Genomic DNA, 23,451 nt, shown 5'->3' with positions numbered 1-23,451 from the left:
TATGCAGTGGCATCATTTTATGGGGCTACCAGTAGCAGAAGCACAGTTCCAGGTGCTATAAGCAAGTTTCAAATTCTATTATTGCTTCTGGTGCTAATATTTTCACACTTGGAATGCATGCAACAGCTAGTTATTTCATTGCTAGAAAAAAAAACATATATCCCCAAACCCGTAGAGTAATGCCATTAATTACACCTTCAGTTCAGAGAGCTTAACTTTTTATACAAAGATTCCTAATCTTCAGACTGTCTTCTTTGTCTAAGCTCTCTCTCTTTCATACGCCCTCCTCTTATGCATAGAGTCAAGAGGAATCCCTAATGGATCCATACAAATTTCGGGGTTCTTCACAGAGAAATCGAAACCTAACCTGAGATAATTGAAATTAGACCCTAATCGAACGGAAGAAGTCGTGAAAATGACCATCAGTGCGTCTCTAAACACACTTTCTTTTATGTTGTCGTAACTCTGATGGCCATAATGTGGAAGGCAAGGCAACATTAATCTTCAAAGCCCTGCTTACTGTATACCGATCATGATCACCAAACTAGATATCCTTTACTGTTCTTATAATCTGACAAGAAGATGGATTTTCTTTCAGTTTCTTGGTTTGGAAAAACCAAAGAAGAATTCTGGATCGTGACCTTGAGGTCTTGGAGGAGAGGAGGGGTTTCTTGGCGTTGGTTTTCCATTATCAATTTGGTTTGGTTTTTGTTAGAGATTGTGCCATGTATATACAGCATACAGGGGTGGTATGAAGTACTGCTGATATTGAGCAGGGATTGCTCCCCATGATCAACCAATGGGACATTACCGGCTATTAAATATATACGAGGAAGTTGTTGGTGCTCAAATCAGATATACTCGAAATTATCTTATATTTAACACCTTAGTTTGGATTAGGAATGAATCGATCAAGTCTCGAGTCATTTTTGTCGATAAGAATGGGTTTAATAAAAATCAAGCATATTATTCGAGACAGAGACAGAGACAGAGACAGAGACAGAGACACGCTAGCTTAAAGTATACTTTTCATCAATGCTTAACAGCTAGAAATGCGGCTTTGATTCAAACAGTTAACCCATCAATTTCCTCAAAATAGACATGCCAGGCCAGTTGGGTTTCTATATCATTAACTTAAATGTCTTCTTCTTCTTCTTCTACGAGTGATGAATGGATTTTCCATTTTAGTGATCAAAAGGAACTAAAGCAGGAGGCAAAGAGTAGTTGCCACGAATATTTACTATAACCCTTAATAGCTATACAATTCGTGGCCAAGTAAATTACATAGACACAGAAAGATATCAAGAGCTTTGAAAGAAAAAGTTATATTATGATGAAAGAGATGGTGATATTTTGTTAGTTAATCACAGCAATTTCTCTGAATAAACTTTCCTGAAACTATGCCATCAATTGTCTTACTGCTTGAGGTTTAGGCTTTCTGGGGATATTCTAGAGATGAAAGGGTTACGTAAATAATTATATAGGTAGCCTCAAATTTACCATTAAATAAATCTTTGTATCAATTTTATGTCTAAGCTTTCAGAAATTCTCAGTTAAGGATCTTAATCCTCATTTCCATCCAAATCATACTTTTTTTTTGGCTTAGAAATGACATCATCTTGTAGAAAGATTAAAATTTTATGCTAAGTGACTATTAACAAAAGTGCTTGTTGAAAAATCAATTTGTTGTAGTAAAATTGATACAAAAATAGTTTGTATGCAAATTCAAGATTATGTTTTTACATGAATTCTCTAGCACACTCTTCTTCAAGTAAGTTTTCGTGCATGTACGCTGTGACCCATTCTTGATTGTGTTCATAAACTACATAAACCATCATCATATTCATAATAAATAAAATGATCTCAACAACTGTTGAGATTTGCAAATGATCACGTTTTCTATCTAACAAGTGTTCGTAATCTTTGTTTGTCGTCTCTGCCCCTGAATCTCCCCTACAGAGAATTTTATGCTTGTCATATCATCAGGTAATTGAGTAGAGAACATAAATGAACAGCGAATTTTAGCTCAGCAATTCATACAAATCTATGGATCATATTATTGATATGAATGATGCAACATCAACAACTCAATTAGAGGAAATACAAATTTGTTGCTCCTCAAAACTTCTTCAAATCTCAATCAGATATACTAATGACATCTCCAATCACATCACCAGCATTTCTTGAATTGCAAAGATTGCTAAACCTAAATTTTGACGCATCAAACAGAATTTATCATCGCAGAAGAACATGTATTATGTACATCCAACACCTGCAAACAGAAATGATAAAATGTCAAGAAAAGAAACCAAGAATCATTTGTCTATGAGAAAATCCATTCACAGCTTCATATTTTGAGGACTTGTTCTGGTTATTAAATGGGTCTCAACTGTCAACAAGTTTTTGCATGCAAATGACAGGCAGCAGCATGTTGAAAACTGGAAGACAACAAGTTGACCACCTTGTCTATCACTTGATCTGCCTATGTCGCTCAGTGTTTGCAAAGGCGGCTTTGTTTAAAACTCAAAATCCATGCAACCATTTCAACTGGAAGTCAATTGATGTCAACTGATATTTGGTCAACGGACAGTTCATTATCACTGTCCATCGACCAATCGTTGGTTCACACAAAGTGATGCAAATGAACCTGAAAAGAAAATGCATTTTAACCAAAAATATTGTAGAAAATGCCCTTTGCAGATGAGCTTAAAGGACTCCAAGAAGGCAAATTTAAACTGTTAATTGAAATAGAAACTAAACCTTGCGATTAAATATGTCTTAGGGATCCTGAACAAACACCAACTCGGTTTTATTTAAGTAAATTGGATTGACGTGTAGCAACTACCTATTTCCTGTCTAGTTCCGAAGTTTTACTAAAGCCGGCTCGAAGTGTATGATTACAAACACACTAGCACTTGAAAGCAATGTGTCCGCTGGGGCACGTGCTTTTGGAAAATGCCAAGTAAACGAGTGGAGGTTAGCAAATAGTACATTAAATCATGACCTTTTCATAAGGTGAAAAGCTGTTTGATAATGAGAAATGGTGCGCGCGGTTCCAGGTTTCAGAGGGGCTTACAAGTATAGCGACACGAAGCTTGAGACAATTTTTAAGCTTCCAGGACCAAATTCCACAAGAATATCAATGATCACACAAAACTCAATTATCCAGCTGCTAGAGTCATCACTCAAAGCAAACTTGCTCACTAAAAGGACAGAAGAGTGACAAATCATTTTCCTCAAACAGGTGTGATATGTAGGAGATCTATGATTCTTGAACCAATATATTGATTTTGGTATTGAAAAAAATACAAATTAAACAGGGATATTTATAGAACTGCAAAGAACTCTAGTATAAATGCGTACCTTTAGTATGCACGAGGAATTCTCTTCCAAGGCATATGTCCAGTGATCCAAGCTCCTCCCAGTTAGTGATATCACCAGCTTTTCTCTCATCAATAACTTTAAAGCATACACATCGAGATTCTGGATAGAAATCAAGAGCCTTGGAAAATTTTATACTCAGTGTGATCTTCAGATACATTTTCCTTTAGTGCAGCTCTTCTTTTGGTTTGGATTTGGCGGACAAACTCTGTCACTACCACATGCAATTTAGAAGCAAGCTTACTTGGTGAAGAGAAACTGAGACCTTCCTTTTTCAAGGCTCTTGCTACCTGTCTTTCAGCCTTTTGAAAATGCATTGAGCAGAGGGAGGAGACAGTTGATATCAGAACTGGTTTCTGGCAAAGGACAGGCCTTCCTTGTGCACTGAACATCCAGGAGTACAGGAAGGACAATAAAATAGTCAAGCATGCTATAGAAAAAGCACTATTCGCAATGAAGAAAAATTAGCAGTAAGCCACAGGTAATGACAACATCATACGTTCATGCTCACTTTCATGGTATATGAATTTAAATGACAGCAAAAGCAGAAATTATGGTTTTCACTAGCTTATATAGATTCCCATGCTCATGAAATAAAGTCTAAACTGCTGTGCCCGCAGGAGATCACAAAAGGATCCTGTACGACAAAAAGTTTCAATTTTCAATCAAGAGCTCAAAACTAATGAGATTAAAAAAAAGCAACTCAAACATTTTTCTCGTGGCTTAACCAATAGCATATACATTTAGATAGAGTTTAGTGTGTATATATATATATATATATATATATATATATTTTTTTTTTTTGGTAACCCGGGGTGTCCAGGCCAGCTTACGCGCACCACGACTATTCCTCGGGCCCACTGAACATCCTGCAAGCCCAGTAGGCAGGTAAGGCACCGCGGGGGTGACATGCTGGTACTCTTGAGGATCGAACCCAGGACCTTCGCAAATACAAGCTTTGCTGTTGACCAATGGGCTAGACCCTCAAGTGTGAGTTTAGTATATATTGATTGTACTGGACATTACTAGACTGAACAGTACTAGACAAATAACTACTGCATTTGGTGTGTTTTGAATTGTACTATATAATTTATCTTATATTATATTTGATAGATACAAGACAAAACTCGACTAAAATGAGGTTTGGACCAGTTTAAGCTTTTCAAAAAAGAGAGAGAAAGGAATAATACGATTTGACTCAATAAAAAAACTCAAGTTAAACTGTAACCCGATCAACCCAAAACAAAACATAAATAAAAAATCCATTGATATCCCCGCCCCGAGTTTTAACATTGTATTATAAATTATTTTTATCCTTGCGTTGAATCGAGTTAATGGTTAACCGACCCATGACCTGAGCCTGGTTGATCAGGCCTAGCCTTGAGTCGGATTTTAAAATAGCAATAATCATTTTTATTCTAATGTTAAATCGGGTTAATGATCAACTCGAGTCTGGTTTCAGGGCGACCATCGAGTCAAGTTTCAAAACTACAATATTAATCATTTTTATCCTTATATTGACTTGAAACAATGATCAACGTGAACCAGGCTTGGTCCCAGGTCAACTCTCCAGTTAGATTTTAAAATTATGATAATAATTATTTTTATCTTTACATTAACTCGGATCAACTATATACAGCAAAATATAGTTTATTTCAAATAACCACCAAAAACCCTAGAAGATGAGCAAGACACCAAGTGGTTCGGTCTCACTGAAATTCCTCTTAAACACTGAGAAACAAGGAAAAGTACAAAAGCCATTGGATCAGAAATCAAATAAAAAAAAGTTCTTTCTCTCCGCTTCCAGCGTACTTCATTGAACAAAGGTAACACAGACGAACACAATGGATAGCGATGCAAAACATGCAGGCTACGCAAAAAAACATTCCAAGATAACACACACACACAATCATAGAACTATTTTTCTTGTCGTTCTTATTTCTCCACAAAGCTTGCATTCTTTTCTCATCCTTAACATTCCAAGTAACCAAGCATAAGGCTCAAAACATAATATGAAGCAAACAACATGTGTGCAGGTGTTGAAAAAAACAAGCATCCAAAGAAAAAGGAAATTGAAACTGATCAAACCCTTGAAGCTAAACTTGATATCTTATTCTCTAAAGCCAAAATCCTATTCAAACTAACACATTATCAACCAGTACAAATTCCACAATCTTTCCGGAAAATCTTAATACACAACCTAGTAAACAACTTAAATTAACCCAAATACAACAAATCATCACACAACAACAATCCGGAAGAAATTCAAAAAAAAAAAAAACATACCTTTTAATATCAAAGGTACAACCTTTATAAAGCTTTTGTCTAGAATTCAACAAAATATGTGTATTAAAAAACCTCGTTAAAGCCATTGCTTTCGCGTTAAACCCAGCAGCCAAGCACTTCCTTAACCCTCCCTCCCCTCTCTCCTCGTCCTCTGCTTCACCGCCGCCATCTCTGATCCCTAATTTCGCATTCAATTCAAAAATCTCTTTATCATTGTTAAAATCTCTCTTTCTTTTCTTATTTTTCTCATCTTCTTTATATGGGCTTTTCCCATACTTCCAGCAATACTCTTTGTGTTTGACTTTGAGCTCTTCCATTAAGGTCCAGTAATGGGTTCTGTAGATCTGGGCCAGTTGTTTGTAGCGGCGAGATCGCCAAGTTACGAGTTCTAGGTGAGTCAGATATGTGGAGGATGAGAGAGCCGAGTCTTCGGCTGCGCCGTCGATTGTTATGGGATCGGGAGGTTGTGGCGGGGGTGGTGAAGGAGGGTTGGCCATGGGAGAGTTGGAGAGAGCGAGCGAGTTGGATTTGAGGGGGGTTTTGGGTCTGCACTTCAGACGACTAGTAGTGTGCGGGTGTTGGTTACCTTTTCATTTTTCTATGCTTTACTGTTTATGATCTAACTGTTAAAGCAATGACCAATAATGTTCTTGCTCATGGCATTGCTCTGGGAGATGCATTAGCGTCTTTAAATTAGGATGCCGTTTCATTTACATGGGGAGACCAAGTCCTGTGCGTTCATGGTGTTATCTGGTGCAAGTTTGCTTTGCTTGCGATTGGGGATGGAATAAGAAATCCCTTCTCCTTTCCTTGTTTAAGACTATTTTTTGGATTGCTGGTTGCAGGTTCTCACAGATTGAGGTGCTGCACTTTAAGTGATATTTATATTTCTGCCTTTTTGGGTTGTATCAGGAATTTATTATCAGTAAATCCATTTTCAAAAATGATTGTTATGTGAATTCCATTCCACATTCTCTGAGAATCGAATGGAGCCATTGGATCTAAATATACTTAAAAAAAAATTAATTTGAAAAGTTGAATAAAACTCTCATTAAAAAAAAAAGAAAAGAAAAGAAAAGGAGAGACACCTTTCGCCGCAAATTAGATGATGAACAAAGTCCATTCACCCAAACTCTCAGGTCATCCTGACCCCAAACGCACATGCTGACACACGCAACCATCCAAAACGTTAACGGCCACAAACTAAACACCCTTCACTCGAACATTTTAATAAATTTTTTTCCAAAACAAAAGGGGAAAATAAAAGAATAAAAAGTGACAAAGATGCTAAGCAGGACAGTTGTTTCAGTGTCTGCTGTTTCTTCAACATCTCCGTCCCGATTTCTGTGCAAAGTGAACCCAACAATCCCAAGATTCTTGGGTCTGAAAAAACTCCCCCACAACTTCACAAACTGTACCACATGGAACAAAGACTTGAACTTGAATAGAAAGTGTAGTACAAGAATGGACAATTTCACGACCAAAGCATCAGCAGCAGCCCAGCCTTTAATAAACGCAGATGAGCTCATTGGGTCTGTTGAGACTTTCATCTTTGATTGTGACGGTCTGTGTTTCTCGCTCGCTTTTAAGTTTCTTGTCAATTCATTTCTCAGAATAAAAAAAGAGAAAAAGAGTTTTTTTTTCTTTTCATGTAATAATGAAGGGGTGAGTAATTTGCAGGAGTTATATGGAAAGGAGATAAATTGATTGATGGAGTCCCTCAAACTCTTGATATGCTCCGCTCAAGAGTTTGTATTTAATTTGTGTTATAGTGCCTCTTTTTTTCCTTTTACTGTGATGTCAGTGTTTACTTTCTTATGTAAAATTGTGGGTTTTTCTTTGTTGGATTTCAGGGGAAGAGACTAGTTTTTGTTACAAACAACTCAACAAAGTCTAGGAAACAATATGGTAAAAAGTTCGAGTCACTTGGTCTTGATGTCAGTGAGGTTAGTAAGTCACAACCCCTTCTTTTCCATTCTTTTGTTTTGATTCACTAACAACTGCTTTGAATCTATCCAATTGTTTCAGGAAGAGATTTTTGCATCTTCTTTTGCCGCTGCAGCCTATTTGAAGTCAATTGATTTCCCAAAAGATAAAAAGGCAAGTAACAACCTTTTCTATTTCTTGCAATGGGGTTTTGTTATTTTTGTGTGGTTATGGTTGTGGAGATTATGAGATGTGGTAGCTGATAATGAATTGATATCCGTGCATGACTTTTAGGTTTATGTGGTTGGTGAGGATGGCATCTTGAAGGAGCTTGAGCTTGCTGGATTTCAGTATCTTGGTGGGCCAGTATGTATGAGTTCCAATTTGCATTATATTTCATTTCATCTTCTATATATGCTTTGAAATCTTCAGCTTTTAGTAATGCTAGAAATTTCCACGAGTTATTCAATACTGTGCAACGTGCAATGACCTTTACTTGCAATAATTTCTGTTCCTGCTAATGCCATTTTCTAGCTTGTTGGTTGGTTAGCAGTAGCATTTGTGATGAATATGTTATTTCTATTTTGTATTGTTCACTTATACAGGAAGATGGTGGAAAAAAGATAGAGCTGAAGCCTGGGTTTCTGATGGAGCACGATAAAGATGTAAACTTCTATTCCTTTTTCTTTCCCTTTCGATAGGGTATATCCTGACAGGCAACTTGAGTAGACATCTTTAGGTTGTGCTTTGTTTTATAGTTGCAATTGAGGAGCAAAAGGTAGCATGCTTTTCCCAAAATTTAGGCATAGTAAAGATGTTTCTTCATTGCTTCTTAGGTTGGGGCAGTTGTTGTTGGATTTGATCGCTATTTCAACTACTACAAAGTCCAGTATGGAACACTCTGTATAAGGGAAAATCCTGGATGTCTCTTCATTGCTACAAATCGTGATGCAGTCACCCATCTTACAGATGCTCAGGAATGGGCAGGTTCTCATCTCCCCTTCGTCACAAATTTATGCTCCATTACATTGATTTCTACTCATATTCAGGTTATGTAGGTTGTGATGCATGATGTGTAGAAAACAAGATATGCAATGATCTCCAATATTCAGATTGATACCAATCTCAAATGAGAAATGTGGCATTAGAATACTTGTACGCCCTTGGCCTTTTGAAGAGCTGAATATCAATAAAATGAGTAAACTAGCAGAGTTGTCTGCAATCCTTCCAAGCATTAAATTGCATGTTCTGAAAATATGAAATTCAAACCAGTTCCATCTATGTGATTTTGGCGTCAATAAGTGATAATAACATGCCAGTCCATGACTTTGAGTTCGTGAACTAAAAAATAGGCCAAGGCTGTACTTTTGTATTGTTAGCTAGAAGGTTCAAATGTACTTAAATGTGGTTAATAAGCAAGTGTTATGTGATATCGTCCCTATTGTAAGAAACGTAAAAATATGAGCTGGTAAAAGAATAGAAAATGGTTGGGATTGGATTTCCAGTATACTTGTTCCCGCTCTGGGATTGTGGTTTGAACTACACATGCAATGCACTGGCCCAAGCAATAATTATTGCACTAATCTATTTGGAGATTTACATTATGAGAATTCCTTGCATCCTTCTTTTGGGTAAGACTGACTTGTTCATATAAAAGCAACCATCGAGATATTTTTATTTCTGTTCCTCACAATTTCTTCCAGAATATATTATAATCTGTGCTTAATATATAATTTCAGGCGGTGGTTCTATGGTCGGTGCTTTTGTTGGTTCAACTCAGCGCGAGCCACTGGTTGTAGGAAAGCCCTCAACTTTTATGATGGATTACTTAGCAAACAAGTAGGGCTTACAATGCTTTGTTCCTTCTTTTATTCTCCGTTTTCTTTGAATTGAGCAAATTCAGGAGAAGTCATGCATGATTTGCTTACAGCTCAAACAATGCATAATCATTATCCACATCTATTTGTCAAATTATCTGATTCCTTGTCCACCAACCACCATATATTTGCGTTCATATTATGCATGGATAAGCAAGTATTTGTTGGTCTGTAAGTTTGTAATCTAGGGTCTATCGCAAACCCACCCGATCATGCATAAGTGGGGACTGGGGACTGGAGAGCCTTCATGTGCATGCTAAGAAACAGGCACTGCAACTTTAGATTACAAGGCAAATTACTGATGTATTGCCATTAAGGTTTGTCTTGCACAAGTATAGGAAATTGCAAAAAAGCTCATATTTTTTCACAATCAAGTATACAATATAGTCTTGACTCATGACTACATTATTAGCTGCAACACAACATAATCCCATTAAGCAGTGGTTGCTTTTCTTTATCAGTTGCATGATAATAAAAATGAGTTTGGACTTCCATCTAAACGCTCTATTGTGTTCTAGTTTTCCTCACCTTTGCATTTTATTTTCATGTATCTGATCAACAACAGATTCGGGATTCTCAAGTCACAAATATGCATGGTTGGGGACAGATTGGATACTGATATTCTGTTCGGACAAAACGGTGGTTGCAAAACTCTTCTTGTACTCTCCGGTAACTATAAATTAATATGAAATTCCCCTCCTACCTTCAGCATGTATGTTGTATGTGCTCTAATTAAGTTTTTTCTTCCAAAAAGGTGTGACCTCGTTGTCGATGCTTCAAAGTCCAAGCAACTCCATCAAACCAGATTTCTACACCAACAAAATTTCTGATTTTCTTTCCCTCAAAGCTTCAGCTGTCTGAGCATGCCTGGACATTGTGCGCTGTATTTAGGTCCATGCATTATTTTTTCAATTATAATTTTTAACATTACCACATGGAATTCTGCTAAAATCCGCAGCTGTAGTAACCAGATATATTTGCCGACAGATGTTAAATTTGTTCGTGTAGGACGAACAGACAGTGAAGGCTGTGCCCTATGCCCTATCATTTTCGACGTTTACATAAATTTGCCACCTGACAAAGGAGCGTTTTTATTTCATTGAACATCAAGTGTCTTTACCTTTGTGTCTGCTTCTGCAGTTTTGGGGTGCCTATTTTCATCGTTGCCATGTTCTTCAACAACTCTTCGGAGATACCAAGGCATATCACAATTTTTTCTAGTTAAATGCTCTTCTGGAAAAGAGTCTCCTTTTTCTCATCCTCTCTTCGTCTTTTTAACTAAATAATGCCATTCATTGAGTAACATCATGCATCACATGACATGACATGATATCACATCACATCATCATCTCTATGGGTGCCGTGGTAATTAGTTTTAGAAAAAACCACAATCACGGACAACTGTGTTTGTGTGTATATAAATCTTATGCTTTTGGTAAGCTTTAAGAATTTCTTTTTTTTATAAAACTGGGTAATTATTTTTTGGTTGATTCAGTTTTTATTTAAAAAAAAATTAAATTGAATTTTAAAAAAAAAACAAAACTGGTTCAAACTGATTATTTTCAGTTCAATTTAGTTTTTTAGGACAAAAATCAGTTCAAACTGTTTAACTTGGTTTTTTTTGGTTTAGCTCAATTTTTTCCAATTTGGCTTGGTTTAGGTTTGATTTGGTTTTTTCGGTTTCAAGCTTATAAAACCGAAACAAACCGGTTGATTTTTTTAAAATTTTAATCAGTTTTTTTTTTCACAATTTGATTTTTTTGTTATTTTTTTCTAGTTTTTTAGATTTAATTAATTTTTTGGTTTTTTTTTCTCACCTCTACGGTGGTGCCGCAAAAAAGCATCATTTATCATTTTCTTAATTATATTTTAAATTAACTCCAATACTATCTAAAGTCCTTATTTTATTTATTATGCCAAATACAAGCACCCCAGTGCCAATTTCATGAAAATACACTGGAGTAATAAATTTAGTTTCAACTTTGTTTAAATATAATGGGATTAGGAGGCAATTAGAACCCTATACCAGCGTCATTAATGCAAATTCTTTTGCATGTTTAGAGCCGCACCCCTCCCTCCCATTTATACAAGAATAAAGTTGATAAATACTTTTTTTTTTTTTATGAAGGATCCTATAATTTTCACCGAGAGGATAAATGATTCAAATAATATATAATAATTGCTTCAAAAGGGACAATAGAAATCATCAAGCATTAATAAAATAAAATAAAAAAAGAAAGATTTTTCCAAAGGAGAGTATATGGATCTGACTTTTATGAGACTATCAGAGAATTATATTGCTAATATCTCAGGGGCGTATTGATGATATTAACTTCTTTAAGAGGGGGTTAAAAATTAAAATTTCCTAATTTTAAAGTTAAAATTTAGAATTATTCAATAGGAAAAAAATTTTTCCCAGGGGCCAGCGTGCATATGATATTAAAAAAATATATATCTCATCTATTTCCACCACTTTTATAAAAACTATTAATAAAAAAAAAAAAAAACAAGTTTTCATAGAGTTTCAGAAAACAACGTTATAAAATAAATACAACAATTAAAGAGAGAGAAAGAACCGGAAGCCGTAGAGAAGCAGCGAGTGACTATTACATTTCACCGCTCTCCTTTTCACTAATATTATATACTCTATATAAAACAAAATTAATAAACAGATCCCCCCTCCCCCTCCTCTCCCTCCGAACTCCTGCGATCTCCGACGTATTCACTTCTGCAAGATCCAATTCACTCAAGGTATGCTTCAGAAACAGCTGTAAAGTGGCCTTTTTTCTGGAGTGGAAATGTGATTTTTTTAATTTTATTTGGTGATGGAAGGAGCAGACATGATAGAATGCAGCGTTTGCCACTCGAAAATATCAGCAAATAATAACAACAGCAAAGCAGTGGTCAGAGCATACGATAGACATAGAAGCGATGTGTCGTCTAAAACACGCTTTCTTAATCTTCTTTTGGTAGTTGGCGATTGCGTCTTAGTCGGTCTCCAGGTGATTTTCTTTCTTTCCTTTTCTTTTGTGTGAAATACCGGTAAAATAGTGTTACCTAATTTTTGTTACTGTTATGCTGTAGCCAATATTGGTGTATATGTCAAAGGAGGATGGGAAATTCAAGTTTAGCCCTATAAGTGTTAATTTCTTGACCGAGACTGCAAAAGTTTTTTTTGCAATTTTTATGCTCTTGATCCAGGTAGGTATATACCTGTTCATTATCAATTTTTTCATTCATTGCTTCTGTTCTGTCAATGCAAATGAATGCTATCTTTGTTGGGTTTTGGCTTAAATGACATACAAGTTCTGGCTCCATCGAAAAAGAGAAAAAGGAAAGAAAAGAGAGTTTTTTTGTAATAATATAGAAGTAGCGGTGATTTACAACTAACGGTGCAAATGAAAAAAAAACGGTGATGAAATTACTGTTGCAGATATATCTTAGACTGGGGAGGAATAATAATTTTACATCTTGCTCAATTGTTACCTTTTAATTGCTCTTACATACTTCAATCCAATTAATCCCTCGTGATTTGTGTATCATACATTAGAATGGAACTTAGTTTTATATCATACATTAGAATGGAACTTAGTTTTATATCATACATTAGAATGGAACTTAGTTGTGTATCATACATAAGCCATAGACAAAGAATGGAACTTGAAGCGGCACTAGACCTTATAAGGATAAGAAAAATACGATGGGGCACAGACTTTTGTAAGGATGGACAGATCTATGTTGTTTAGCCATATGATATCATACATTAGAATGATATTTTTTCCATAATTAACTGAATCCCACAGAAAATCAGGATCCTTTGGAAGTTATTGTTTCCATTTTGCAATTAGAGTTTTAGTGCATGAAACTTGGATAGAGAGCTGACACATTGGAGGAACGGGAAGAGCCACATTATCAATGCTTTCTTTTGGTAAAACGGTAATTGTGGAAGGGACTGACATAGGAAAAGGTACCTTGACAATAATGCTAGAAAAGCGTTTATTCAAAAGCTTGGAACCAGCATTGGCGTGAGAAACATGTCAATGGATGTGTCCTAGACTTTCTTGTGAATCATGGTTGTAGATTCGTCCTTTATGTTATTTTTTTTTTGTAAATGTTTGATATCTCCTCACTTTATTTTTATTTTTCTTGATCTTTGTTTCTCAGGCTCGACAAAAAAAAGTTGGGGAGAAATCTCTTCTCTCTCTCTCTACCTTTGTCCAGGTAAAATACTTTGGTATTTATCAGGATTGCAGTTTTGATTGGTGAATACCATGAGAGATATTTATAAGTTTTCCTTGTCTAGTTTACTTTTTATATGGAATTAGCTACACTTTTCCATTGTTTTTCTTTTACGTATAAAATAAATCATGTTATTAGCTTTTGGAGACTCGTTAAAGCTGTTACATATTTTTTTCAACATTGAAAAGATTTCTTGTGGCTTATGGATGCTCTGGATCACAAATCAGTTTCAAAAGTGGTGCATTGCATGTCGCCCCTTCTATTGATTTTTATTCATTCTCAAACAGTGTATTTTAGGCTTACTGAAGGGCCAAAAAATTGTGCTTTTTGTGATCAATATGGTTGGTTCTGATGTCAAGGCATATGGTTTTTGCTGATTTGTAAAACTAATTTTACCTTTTTTTCTATGGCTTTGAAGGAAAAGAGAAGTGTCAACTTTCATTACTTGTGCTATAAAAATCTTTGTCTGTGGAGCTAAAGGCAGTGGGATGAAACTGAATGTAATATTGCATTTTCTGATGGGAAACCTTGTCTGTTCTGGGGTTATGCGTTTCTTTTTCTTTTTGAAAGAAAATTCTGGATCATTTGTGAGTTCACAGAGGGTGTCTTTTAGTTGCATTTCTCCATATCTTTTTGGACTGTTTAAGATTCTTCAACATGGTGAATCTGAATGCATTACTGTGGTTCAACTACTATTTTCTTGTTTTGGCCTTTTTACTTGTGCCCTCAAGTGATCCGCTTTTCATAATAGATTGTTAAGTCTCTTCTATTGCTATTTGTATTCTCGCGCACCTTTTTTCTTGTCTGGTCATTTTCTTGCAATTTTGCTTAAATCATTATTGTTTTTGTACTTAAAGCCCCTCGAGTTTTTATTGGTTCATTTGTCTCTTTTGCATGCACAGTTTTCATAATTACATTTTCCATTTGTGACTTTCTGAGTGCTATATTGCTTGAGCAGGATTGGATTTTCTTAACTTTAAGATGTTGGCTGTAATTCTTTTCTTCTGCAGGCTGCTCGAAACAATGTGCTTCTTGCTGTTCCAGCTTTCCTATACGCAATTAGCAATTATTTAAAGTTTATTATGCAGGTATAATTTTTCTTGTTGAACGAACCAATTTGCAAAATATTCTTTGCATAACATGTAGTGATTAACTTCCTCTTGACTCTCGGAAGATACTAGTGCTTCTTTTTTTCTTTCAGTAGAATTACAAATTTTTTTAAGCTATAATTTGTTGGTGTTATTTCTTTTTGGATCATATTGTTGTGGCAGTTCTCATTTCTAATTTCCCCACTTATTATTGTGCAGCTTTACTTTAATCCTGCGACGGTGAAGATGCTGGGCAACCTGAAGGTAGCTCACTGCATGACGTGCATAAAGGACATTCAAAATCATGATATTTTTATAAAATATGTATAGTGTATGCTTTATTGAAGCACATACATAATGAATAGTGTGCTTTCAACTATCTTTCGGATTTATGGTAAATTATTTTCCTGCTCAATATAGTGTAGAATTCCGGATTGGTCGTTTAAGACTCTATCTACACCTCTTTAATCTTCCAATAAGTGTCTAGACTTATTCAGTGTGAGTTCATTTGATAAATTTGTCTGTAAAATGGGATTTGAAAGTTGAAGATGTAGGAAAAAAACTGTCATTGTCAGGCTGACTGTGTCCCTTCTTCTTTTCATGGAAAGATAGAATGGTCTAATCATTTTGTCTGTTTTTGTTGCTTTTTTACTTGAGCATTATTTGATGTTAAATCTTCCATTGTGGATTATAAACTTGTCAGGTTTTGGTGATTGCTGTGTTGTTGAAGATGATCATGAAACGGAGATTCTCGATCATTCAGGTGAATATGTTGTTTCTCATCAATACATATCAAATTTAACTATGAATTTGAGGAAGAATAGTTGGTCTGATAGTTGGATGCCCAAAAAGGGTGCGTGCCTGAAATGTTATGTGCTTTTTTTTTTAACCCAAACCTGTGATATTTTCGTTCATCGTTTTTTTGGCAGTGGGAAGCTCTTGCGCTATTGCTCATTGGAATTAGTGTGAATCAGTTACGAAGTCTGCCCGAGGGCTCCTCTGCAATGGGTCTTCCAGTTGCAACAGGAGCATACTTGTACACACTAATTTTTGTGAGTATCCTGTAAACTTATCCTGTGTTGATATGGTTATATTTGGTTCCCGTGCAGTTATTAGGCTTTTTAATGATATGAAATTATCTTCTTTCTTGATGGTTTTCACCTTTACTAAATGTCCATATGCAACAACATTTCTCTGGATAGGTTAAAACTGTCGTCAAAATTGTTTTCATCCGTGGAATTGCTGGAATGTCTAGCCACAATGTAATTGATGCACAACATGCATTTGCCTGGATGCAAGTTTGCATCGGATATACATTCTTTCATTTTTAACAGGAAAAGGAAATTCATTTGAATAGAACAAAAACAAAATAGAGTTATAACAAACAATACGCACCAGATGCTCTTGTGCACGCATATATACAGGGCAATGGCAGGAAATCTACGTTATTGATAAAAATATGTATCATGTAGTCTCACATATGCTGGAAAAACTTTTTCTTGGTGAACATGTATGGAATCTGTGCTTTAAAATATAGGATTAAGATAAAATTATTTAGCAGGACTGAAAATATGTCAAGAAATGATATGGCTTTCAGAAATATAGCTTTTTAAAATTTGCTCAATTACAGAAGCTGAGGGTTGACCCTCTTCTCTTGCCTTGGTTCCTTAACCAATCAGGTTCCTAGAAACATATTGGCTTGACCCTCCATTGGCTGATGAGTATGGTAGCCCCAACAAGGCCATAAAAGCCAATAACTGCAGGATAATTACCCAAATACACATTTCCATGCACTGCCTTCAAAAGGCCATTGCTTTCCCTGGTAACATGTTGGACGTACTGGAGAGTTACATTTTTAAGCTGGAGGCATAGCTAAAAATTTTCACAAGTGATGTCAATCAGTGAGTTTGCATGTTCTTTGTTCACCTTTTTCCTGCACCAGTAGCTTTGCCAGTTCCCGTTGCAGTTTGGTTTATGGCGTCAAGAATATTGGTTTTGACAATAACATACCTAGTTGTTCTAGAAAATGTAATATCATAGGAGCTAACTTTTGGATTAATGCAGGTTAGTGTTCCATCATTCGCATCAGTCTACAATGAGTATGCTTTGAAGAGTCAATTTGAGACTAGTATTTACCTTCAGGTGTTTTCCAGTGCTATATCATATGATGTTTATTGCTTTTTGGCTATGTTTTATGTTGACCTTTAACTTTAATTTAGTATACAGTTTTCTCCTCATGGATTGCTTCCTTTATCTCAGCCAAACCTGAGAGTGAATTGTGGGGGTCCTTTGCAGGGCCTTTTGGTTACTTCCACCACCAGATGCTCCTATAAAGAAAATTTCCATGATAGAAACTTAATGTTTATTCTTTCTTTCTTTTTGAAAGCTTTAGTGACCATTTCATTCATTCCCTTACAAGAAAGTCTGTGTTCCATGGTTTTCAGAACCTTTTCCTGTATGGATATGGTGCCATATTCAACTTCCTAGCCATTCTTGTGACTGCCATATTTAAAGGTATGCATTTGCTGCCTGTTGCTCACGAGTGCTTGTTCTAACAAGGCATTCCATTTGCATGAAGTTCTGTTTATTTTGTTTGGTGGAGAACAAACTTTCAATTATTACCTAGATTTAGTTGGTTCTGCATATCTCACATGTTTGCCTTTCCTCTCTGTGGATTTTGATGTACTGCCTGATTGTTGGATTTGGGAAGTTAGTAATATAACATAAGCACTGAGTATTAATGAATCAGAAATGCTACTTCTTGGTTGTACAAGTTTATGTAAATTTAAGTTTTTGCTTAAATTTCCATCTCTATATTTTAGGTCCTAGTAGCTTGGACATACTACATGGGCATTCAAGAGCTACTATGCTGTTGATATGTAACAATGCAGCACAAGGGATTTTATCATCTTTCTTTTTCAAATATGCAGGTGATTTTCCATTCTGTTCTTTGATATTCTTCATTCATAAGTATAACTGTCTTTCATCTGTTTTATGCATGTCTAAGATGTTTCATCTGTTGAATTGATGTAAACAAACAACCAGAGAACCGGTTTGCTAAAAGAGAAAAGCTTACTGGATAATTATCTAGTTGATTCATTGAAATTAGATAATCTTTGGATAGGTTTAAGAACAGAGCTAACAGCATTATACTGTTCTTTTCCTTTTGTCTTTTTAAAATCTAAGGTGGCTGTTTTCTGAGGAGTAAAGGATGAGGCCTCACACTTAACACTTAATTTTCTTTCCAAAACACCCAAGCATTTAAAACATCAACAAGTGTGCTGTTGTCAAAAGTTTTCATTGACAAAAATACTTGGAGGTAAATAACAATTCAACTATGTCTTAACATTTAGAAGATTGTGAAGAATCAATAACTAAGAATTTACTCAGAATTTAGACAAGTGATAGTACTTGGAAAAATCACACAATTTAATGCTCATACTGGAATATGTCAGTTTCTGTCACTAATCAAACACAAAGATGACGTTTGAGTATTCATACATGAATAGGCCCTCATTGTATTTAAACATATCTTGTTCACAATTAGTGGAAATTGGAACAAGAGACCAGAAGAATTTATGAACATGACTAAGAGGGTACTTTCTAGACTTGAATCATTTATCTCAAGTGCTTGTGTTAATGAGATCAATCTTATTTGTGCTGTTTTTTTTTTAATCAAAATTTCCTCTGATTCATGCAGATACAATTTTGAAAAAGTACTCGTCAACAGTAGCAACAATTTTTACAGGAATAGCATCTGCTGTACTTTTTGGTCATGCCCTGACTCTGAATTTTATCTTAGGAATCTCTATTGTGTTTATCTCCATGCACCAGGTAAATATCAGACCTTGCATTTATTTCATTTATTTTGTTCACTGGAGAAGGGGCTCGGAGGAGCAGGAAGGAGGGTAAGAAGATAGGGTGAGGGAGAAGGATTATTTACTTGTCTAGAAACTTGGCTTCCAGAATGCTGTGTATCATATCCTTTTCAGTTCATTTCACAACTTGTCTGGAAACTTGGCTTACGGAATGCTGTGTATCATATCCTTTTCAGTTCTTTTCACCACTTTCAAAGGTTAAGGATGAACCACGGGATGATAGTCTGGAAATGGTTGATGGTCAGAACAGCCAGAGGTTGGTTCTTGCTCTTTTTGCACTTGCTCATTTACCATTCGTGAATTGTTCCATAATCATTAGGGATAACACTTAACTGAACTCAGAGTATTAATGTTTTTTCTTAAAAACAAAATTTTGTTCCTACACGATGGCAGCACCACTAGTCTTTTTATGAATTCAGCCATTTTCATTCCTGTTTTTTTTATTTATTTAATTTATTGCTTTAGCTAGTCAAGAAATGTACAGGCCTTGGTCTTCTGTTCTGGAATGGAGTAGAATTCCAGGATGGCCTACAGACACGGGGCATTTTTGTAAAGGCTCTCCATCTCATGTCTTTCGAACTCATTATTTGTGACCTTGCCTCCCTAGGATCAGAATAATGTTAAGGAGACAGGATGCCTAAATTTAGACATAGTATTTTGATTCCGTTGAAGTTGACTTTATAAAAAGCCCATCCTGCCTTCAGGTCAGGTTATCATGTTCTACCCAGTCAAAACTATCTCATCTGTTTGAACACAAGCACGTGGACTGTTTGAATAACAATGAAGGAAATGCTTGAGACCATGCACAATGGATGTTTGAAACTCAATTCCCAATTTATAAGGCATAAAGGTGTTGTGGCTTGCCTGGGTTAAAGAAAGTTTTCCATCAGTTTCCATTACCATCGAACCATGTCTTTTCTCTTAGTCAACCCAATTCTTATTCATTTTCTTGAAATCTTGTTTGTGGATCCCACACCACACCTTTTGTCAGTAGGTCACCTTGCATGTTTTCAATGAGAATGGCACTAGCGTTCATATCATGTGTTACCCCGTTTCCATGTGATAAGTTTGCTTTTATGTCCTTAAAAAATAATCTTTTGTGCTACTTTTGACTCGTCCTGATATTTTAGTTGATATTTTCCCTGAAATTCCATTTGATATGCCAGGTCTAAGGATTCATCCTTCATAAATATGACAGCTGGAGCCAATGATGATGTAAGAAGCTTCATTTTCAATTCTGTTCAAATGGTCTTTCAGAGATTTCGATAGATGAAACATGATTTATAACACCTTCTTTTGCTATTTCCCATCCAGGCTAGTCATCATGTTGGACATGATGAGAAGGCACCTCTGCTTCCCATATAGAGTTTTCAGTGGGTAGGATCCACACTATTGTTTTCTGATGCTTAAGCTATAACAGCTAGTAGACTTGCTTTTTCCCCACAAAGACAAGGACCCCGCGACTACTAATATTGCTTGGATGCACAGATCATCTACCTATGAGTGAAATTCCCCGAGTCTGTTCTGTTGGTCTAGTTGGCAACTACAAGAGTTAGGACCTTAGATATGCACACAAAAATATTTAGAGGCGTGCTGCCTTGCACTGATCGAAGAAGAGAAGATATTCATGAAGACCTTCTATTAGGCTTGTCTACCTGAGCTTATTTATTTACTGTCTAAAGTTTTGCCTGTCACACATGGAACAATAGGACATCCGAATGTGAAGGATCTCATGAAAATTATTGGCAAAAGCTGAGAAACACAACATCACAAATGAAAGCACAGAATCAGTGACAAAAGCCCGAATTAGTAGCTTGAGAAGAAAAACCCTGAAAGCTCCCCGCTGACCACTGCCTTTTCATGGACTCCGTTTTGCCAAGCCAAATGATTGATTTCTTTTTTATGTCCCCATGTTATTTACCACACTTTTTTTTTTTTGGATATCTCAGTGCAGTGATGCTCTTGGTCTGTACATTCATAGAGGGTGGTGGATGTATAAATATAGCTGAGAAGATTACCAGCTTTAGCAACACGATAGTATATATGCTGTGTAAAAGAAATTCTTTATTTCATATCAGGATTCCCTACATCATTGCCCGTTAAGCATTCACTGAGAGAGTGTCCGCTAAGCATCTTTCAAGCACCGGGGGCATTGATATCTTTGAGTTTCTGAAACAGACAGGAAAAGAACAATTTTGTTGTGAGCTGTAGCCAATTTTGCACGCGCCCCCTTGTACAATGCAGAAATCTATTATTTTCCTCTCCCCGCCTGTTAATAATGTTGTTTTCTGTAAATTTCGTGTAAATGTCTTGGATCGATGCTGTGAAAAACAGCGCAGGCTCGGAAGCATAGAATTCTCGGGACTCCTTTTGTGTTGATTTGAAATCCCAGTTTTTGAGCACCATAAACTCTTTCAGTTCTTATGATCTTTTGGTCATTGCTATGATAGAAAAGTCAAAGCCACTTCTTCTCAATACCACCAGGGGTTGGGGACCAGCCGCTCGTAGGTGGTGACCATGGCGGTTTGTTGTGAACTGTGGTGGCCGCCCCCTGCATCGATGATACTTGATGTGTTGATTTCATTGGAAAGGTAAGCTCCATTGTGGATGACTAGGCAATGCTTCCACAAAGCTTTGTTATGCCTTTTACAGTTCCACTCCAAAGTGCAATAACATGGCATTGGGGCCACTGGTCTTGATTCGTTCTGATAGACCATTATGAAGCCTGTCTTGTATGGGACAAATCTGCTGTGCCTGAAGCCAGGGCTGGCTTAACCAGCCACAGCCTGGATACAGACTAGGACGAGGTGAAGGAAATGTCCCACCCTTGAATTAAAGCCCTTCTTATTCTTAGATCTTATTACATGTTCCCTCGACCTCACATGTTGTTGCTGTCTCCACATCCATGGCTCCCTTAGTTGTTTTTTTTTTTTTTTTACCTGTCTACTGTTTCCAATTGTTTTCTTTTTCTAGCTAAGCAAAATGAGTATTGTTGGGACAATCACTATCAAGTGGCGCAACAGTCGTCTGTTTCGATTGACCTTTGTGAAGTTGATGATCGATCAACTTGCACCCTTAACAATCTTTTATTATAGAATTAAAATGGTTTTTTTGTGTTTTAAAAATATTTTAAAAAATATAATTTTTTTTATTTTTTTGTTTAAAATTAATTATTTTTTTTGTATTTTTAAATTATTTTGATGTGTTTATATTAAAAATAATTTTTAAAAAATAAAAAAATATATTATTTTGATATATAAATTTAATTGTGGTTGTAAAAGTAAATTGATATTCGTTTAAATTTGAGATTTTTAATCAACAGTTCGTGGATTTTACAGCTCTTTAACTATACTTTGTCTAGTAAAATTAGATTTCAGAATATTTTTCAAATTGTCGTGAAACAGCCTATCATTTTACAATTTCATTGGGTTTTTATTACTTTCTTATTGTTACCAAATAAATGTTTTGATCTTTTTTATTATTATTATCAACTTGAGGGCCTGCATTTTATCACTATCAATTGACTAGTTGGTGTAAGAATTTGTTCGTAAATTATTATTTTATTGAATGAAAAAATCACTCTAAATCATGACTCGAATCAATTTTTTCAAAAAAGAGAAAAATACACAGTTGTTTTAATTTGAAATTTAGCAATAAAAAAGGTAGTCAACATAGCTAGCTATAAGATCCAGTTCGGATTGATATTGTCAACTTAACTTTGATTTTTTTCTATAAAACCCTATAAAAATCAATTTTTTCTATTAATGTAGCTCAGATTATTCTTGATTGACCCATTAAGTGAGATTAATGCCAGGAATGCACTCATTTTTAAACAGTAAAATTAACTAAGAGAATATTATGAATAGATTAACAATTATAATTCAAAATATTTTTTATTTAAAAAAATACATCAAAAACAATCTAAAAATATTAAAAACTAATTTTAAATAAAAAAATTAAATTTTTAAAAAATATAATTTCAAATCTGAACTATCATGGTCGAGACACAAAAAATGTCTCCTTAATCGTCGTGATTTCAAACACAAACCACCTAAATGCATCATTAGCCCGCGAGGATCCACGCAAACGTTTGCGTGAAAAAATAAATGTCCATGTCCTGGACTTCCCTTAGGAACGCTTCCATCTCAAGCAAAGCATGAACATATAATAAATATTTTTTAAAGTATTTTTATATTAAAATATATTAAAATAATATTTTTTTTATATTTTTTTAAAAATATTTTTTAATTAGTGCATCAAAATAATCTAAAACACACACAAAAATTAATTTTTAACAAAAAAAAAATGAATTTTTTAGGAATATAATTTGCATTGTGTTTTCAAACAACTTTTAATTTTAAAATTATATACAAACATCATTCCTACTAGTACTAAAAAAAAAATGTTTTTTAAATATAAAATACTTAAAGGAGGAGATAATATATTTTTTAATATGAGATAAAATAATATTTTAAATTTAATTATTTATATTATATATAAGTATTTGTATATTAAAACCTCAAATATATATATATTTTAATTTTTTTAAGTTAATTTAAGTTAACTTGTGTGGCTCAAAACCTAATTTTTTAGTTGAATTAATTTTTCAGTTGAGTTTAATAACTATGATAAATAGTATTTTTTAAAATATTTTTAACTTGCTAATATATTAAAATATAAAAACATAAAAAAAAAAGAGTTTAAAATCATAGTATAATGCCAAACAGTTACTTAAGGTACAGGACAACCACTGTCTGCCTATGGGGTTTAACCTAT

The 23,451-nt window shown here is 35.1% G+C and overlaps 3 protein-coding genes across 12 annotated transcripts; 2 read left to right on the top strand and 1 right to left on the bottom strand.

The window, feature by feature from the left end:
• Window positions 1-1,997: 1,997 nt before the first annotated feature.
• On the bottom strand, window positions 1,998-6,521 carry LOC118055807 (uncharacterized). Of its 6 annotated transcripts, none has more exons than XM_073411001.1 (4): window positions 5,668-6,520; window positions 3,364-3,765; window positions 2,391-2,647; window positions 1,998-2,272 (listed from the first exon to the last, which is right to left on the bottom strand). In XM_073411001.1, exons 1-2 carry the CDS (start codon window positions 6,162-6,164, stop codon window positions 3,495-3,497), a joined length of 768 nt encoding a protein of 255 aa, XP_073267102.1. In that variant the 5' UTR covers window positions 6,165-6,520; the 3' UTR covers window positions 1,998-2,272; window positions 2,391-2,647; window positions 3,364-3,494. The 6 variants fall into 6 exon arrangements, with proteins under 6 accessions (XP_073267102.1, XP_034923701.1, XP_034923700.1 ...); XM_035067810.2 differs by having other exon boundaries at window positions 2,462-2,647; XM_073411003.1 differs by lacking the exons at window positions 1,998-2,272; window positions 2,391-2,647 and adding exons at window positions 2,659-2,945; window positions 3,077-3,203 and having other exon boundaries at window positions 5,668-6,521.
• Window positions 6,522-6,798: 277 nt separating this feature from the next.
• Window positions 6,799-10,728, top strand: LOC118055804 (phosphoglycolate phosphatase 1A, chloroplastic). 2 transcript variants are annotated; one of them, XM_035067806.2, is made up of 11 exons: window positions 6,799-7,231; window positions 7,348-7,415; window positions 7,521-7,613; window positions 7,696-7,767; window positions 7,888-7,959; window positions 8,199-8,258; window positions 8,430-8,580; window positions 9,333-9,432; window positions 10,036-10,139; window positions 10,225-10,361; window positions 10,479-10,728. In XM_035067806.2, exons 1-10 carry the CDS (start codon window positions 6,952-6,954, stop codon window positions 10,329-10,331), a joined length of 1,107 nt encoding a protein of 368 aa, XP_034923697.1. In that variant the 5' UTR covers window positions 6,799-6,951; the 3' UTR covers window positions 10,332-10,361; window positions 10,479-10,728. The 2 variants fall into 2 exon arrangements, with proteins under 2 accessions (XP_034923697.1, XP_034923696.1); XM_035067805.2 differs by having other exon boundaries at window positions 6,801-7,231; window positions 10,458-10,728.
• Window positions 10,729-12,008: 1,280 nt separating this feature from the next.
• Window positions 12,009-20,938, top strand: LOC118055802 (CMP-sialic acid transporter 4). Of its 4 annotated transcripts, none has more exons than XM_035067803.2 (15): window positions 12,009-12,221; window positions 12,303-12,472; window positions 12,555-12,671; window positions 13,635-13,691; window positions 14,720-14,797; window positions 15,017-15,061; window positions 15,501-15,560; window positions 15,727-15,849; window positions 16,862-16,939; window positions 17,242-17,311; window positions 17,620-17,727; window positions 18,498-18,631; window positions 18,852-18,931; window positions 19,842-19,890; window positions 19,990-20,582. In XM_035067803.2, exons 2-15 carry the CDS (start codon window positions 12,311-12,313, stop codon window positions 20,038-20,040), a joined length of 1,212 nt encoding a protein of 403 aa, XP_034923694.1. In that variant the 5' UTR covers window positions 12,009-12,221; window positions 12,303-12,310; the 3' UTR covers window positions 20,041-20,582. The 4 variants fall into 4 exon arrangements, with proteins under 4 accessions (XP_034923694.1, XP_034923692.1, XP_073267101.1 ...); XM_035067801.2 differs by having other exon boundaries at window positions 12,011-12,221; window positions 12,309-12,472; XM_073411000.1 differs by lacking the exon at window positions 12,009-12,221 and adding an exon at window positions 20,625-20,938 and having other exon boundaries at window positions 12,296-12,472; window positions 19,990-20,052.
• The last annotated feature ends 2,513 nt before the right edge of the window (window positions 20,939-23,451 follow it).

This window comes from Populus alba, chromosome 8 (genome assembly GCF_005239225.2).
Source record: "Populus alba chromosome 8, ASM523922v2, whole genome shotgun sequence".
NCBI lineage: Eukaryota > Viridiplantae > Streptophyta > Magnoliopsida > Malpighiales > Salicaceae > Populus > Populus alba.
The sequence above is the reverse complement of the archived record's forward strand: the minus strand, read 5'-3'. Positions and strand labels throughout refer to the sequence as shown.

What these genes read in the sequence shown, in the direction of transcription:
- LOC118055807 (XM_073411002.1), bottom strand. Translation starts at nt 6,164, where the DNA reads ATGGCCAACCCTCCTTCACCACCCCCGCCACAACCTCCCGATCCCATA. An exon ending in TGTACCTTTGATATTAAAAG is followed by an intron (nt 3,766 to 5,667) that starts GTATGTTTTTTT and finishes CTGGATGTTCAG; the next exon opens with TGCACAAGGAAGGCCTGTCC.
- LOC118055804 (XM_035067806.2), top strand. Translation starts at nt 6,952, where the DNA reads ATGCTAAGCAGGACAGTTGTTTCAGTGTCTGCTGTTTCTTCAACATCT. An exon ending in TTGGTCTTGATGTCAGTGAG is followed by an intron (nt 7,614 to 7,695) that starts GTTAGTAAGTCA and finishes CAATTGTTTCAG; the next exon opens with GAAGAGATTTTTGCATCTTC. An exon ending in ATTTCCCAAAAGATAAAAAG is followed by an intron (nt 7,768 to 7,887) that starts GCAAGTAACAAC and finishes CATGACTTTTAG; the next exon opens with GTTTATGTGGTTGGTGAGGA.
- LOC118055802 (XM_073411000.1), top strand. Translation starts at nt 12,296, where the DNA reads ATGGAAGGAGCAGACATGATAGAATGCAGCGTTTGCCACTCGAAAATA. An exon ending in ATTTAAAGTTTATTATGCAG is followed by an intron (nt 14,798 to 15,016) that starts GTATAATTTTTC and finishes ATTATTGTGCAG; the next exon opens with CTTTACTTTAATCCTGCGAC. An exon ending in GGAGATTCTCGATCATTCAG is followed by an intron (nt 15,561 to 15,726) that starts GTGAATATGTTG and finishes TTTTTTTGGCAG; the next exon opens with TGGGAAGCTCTTGCGCTATT.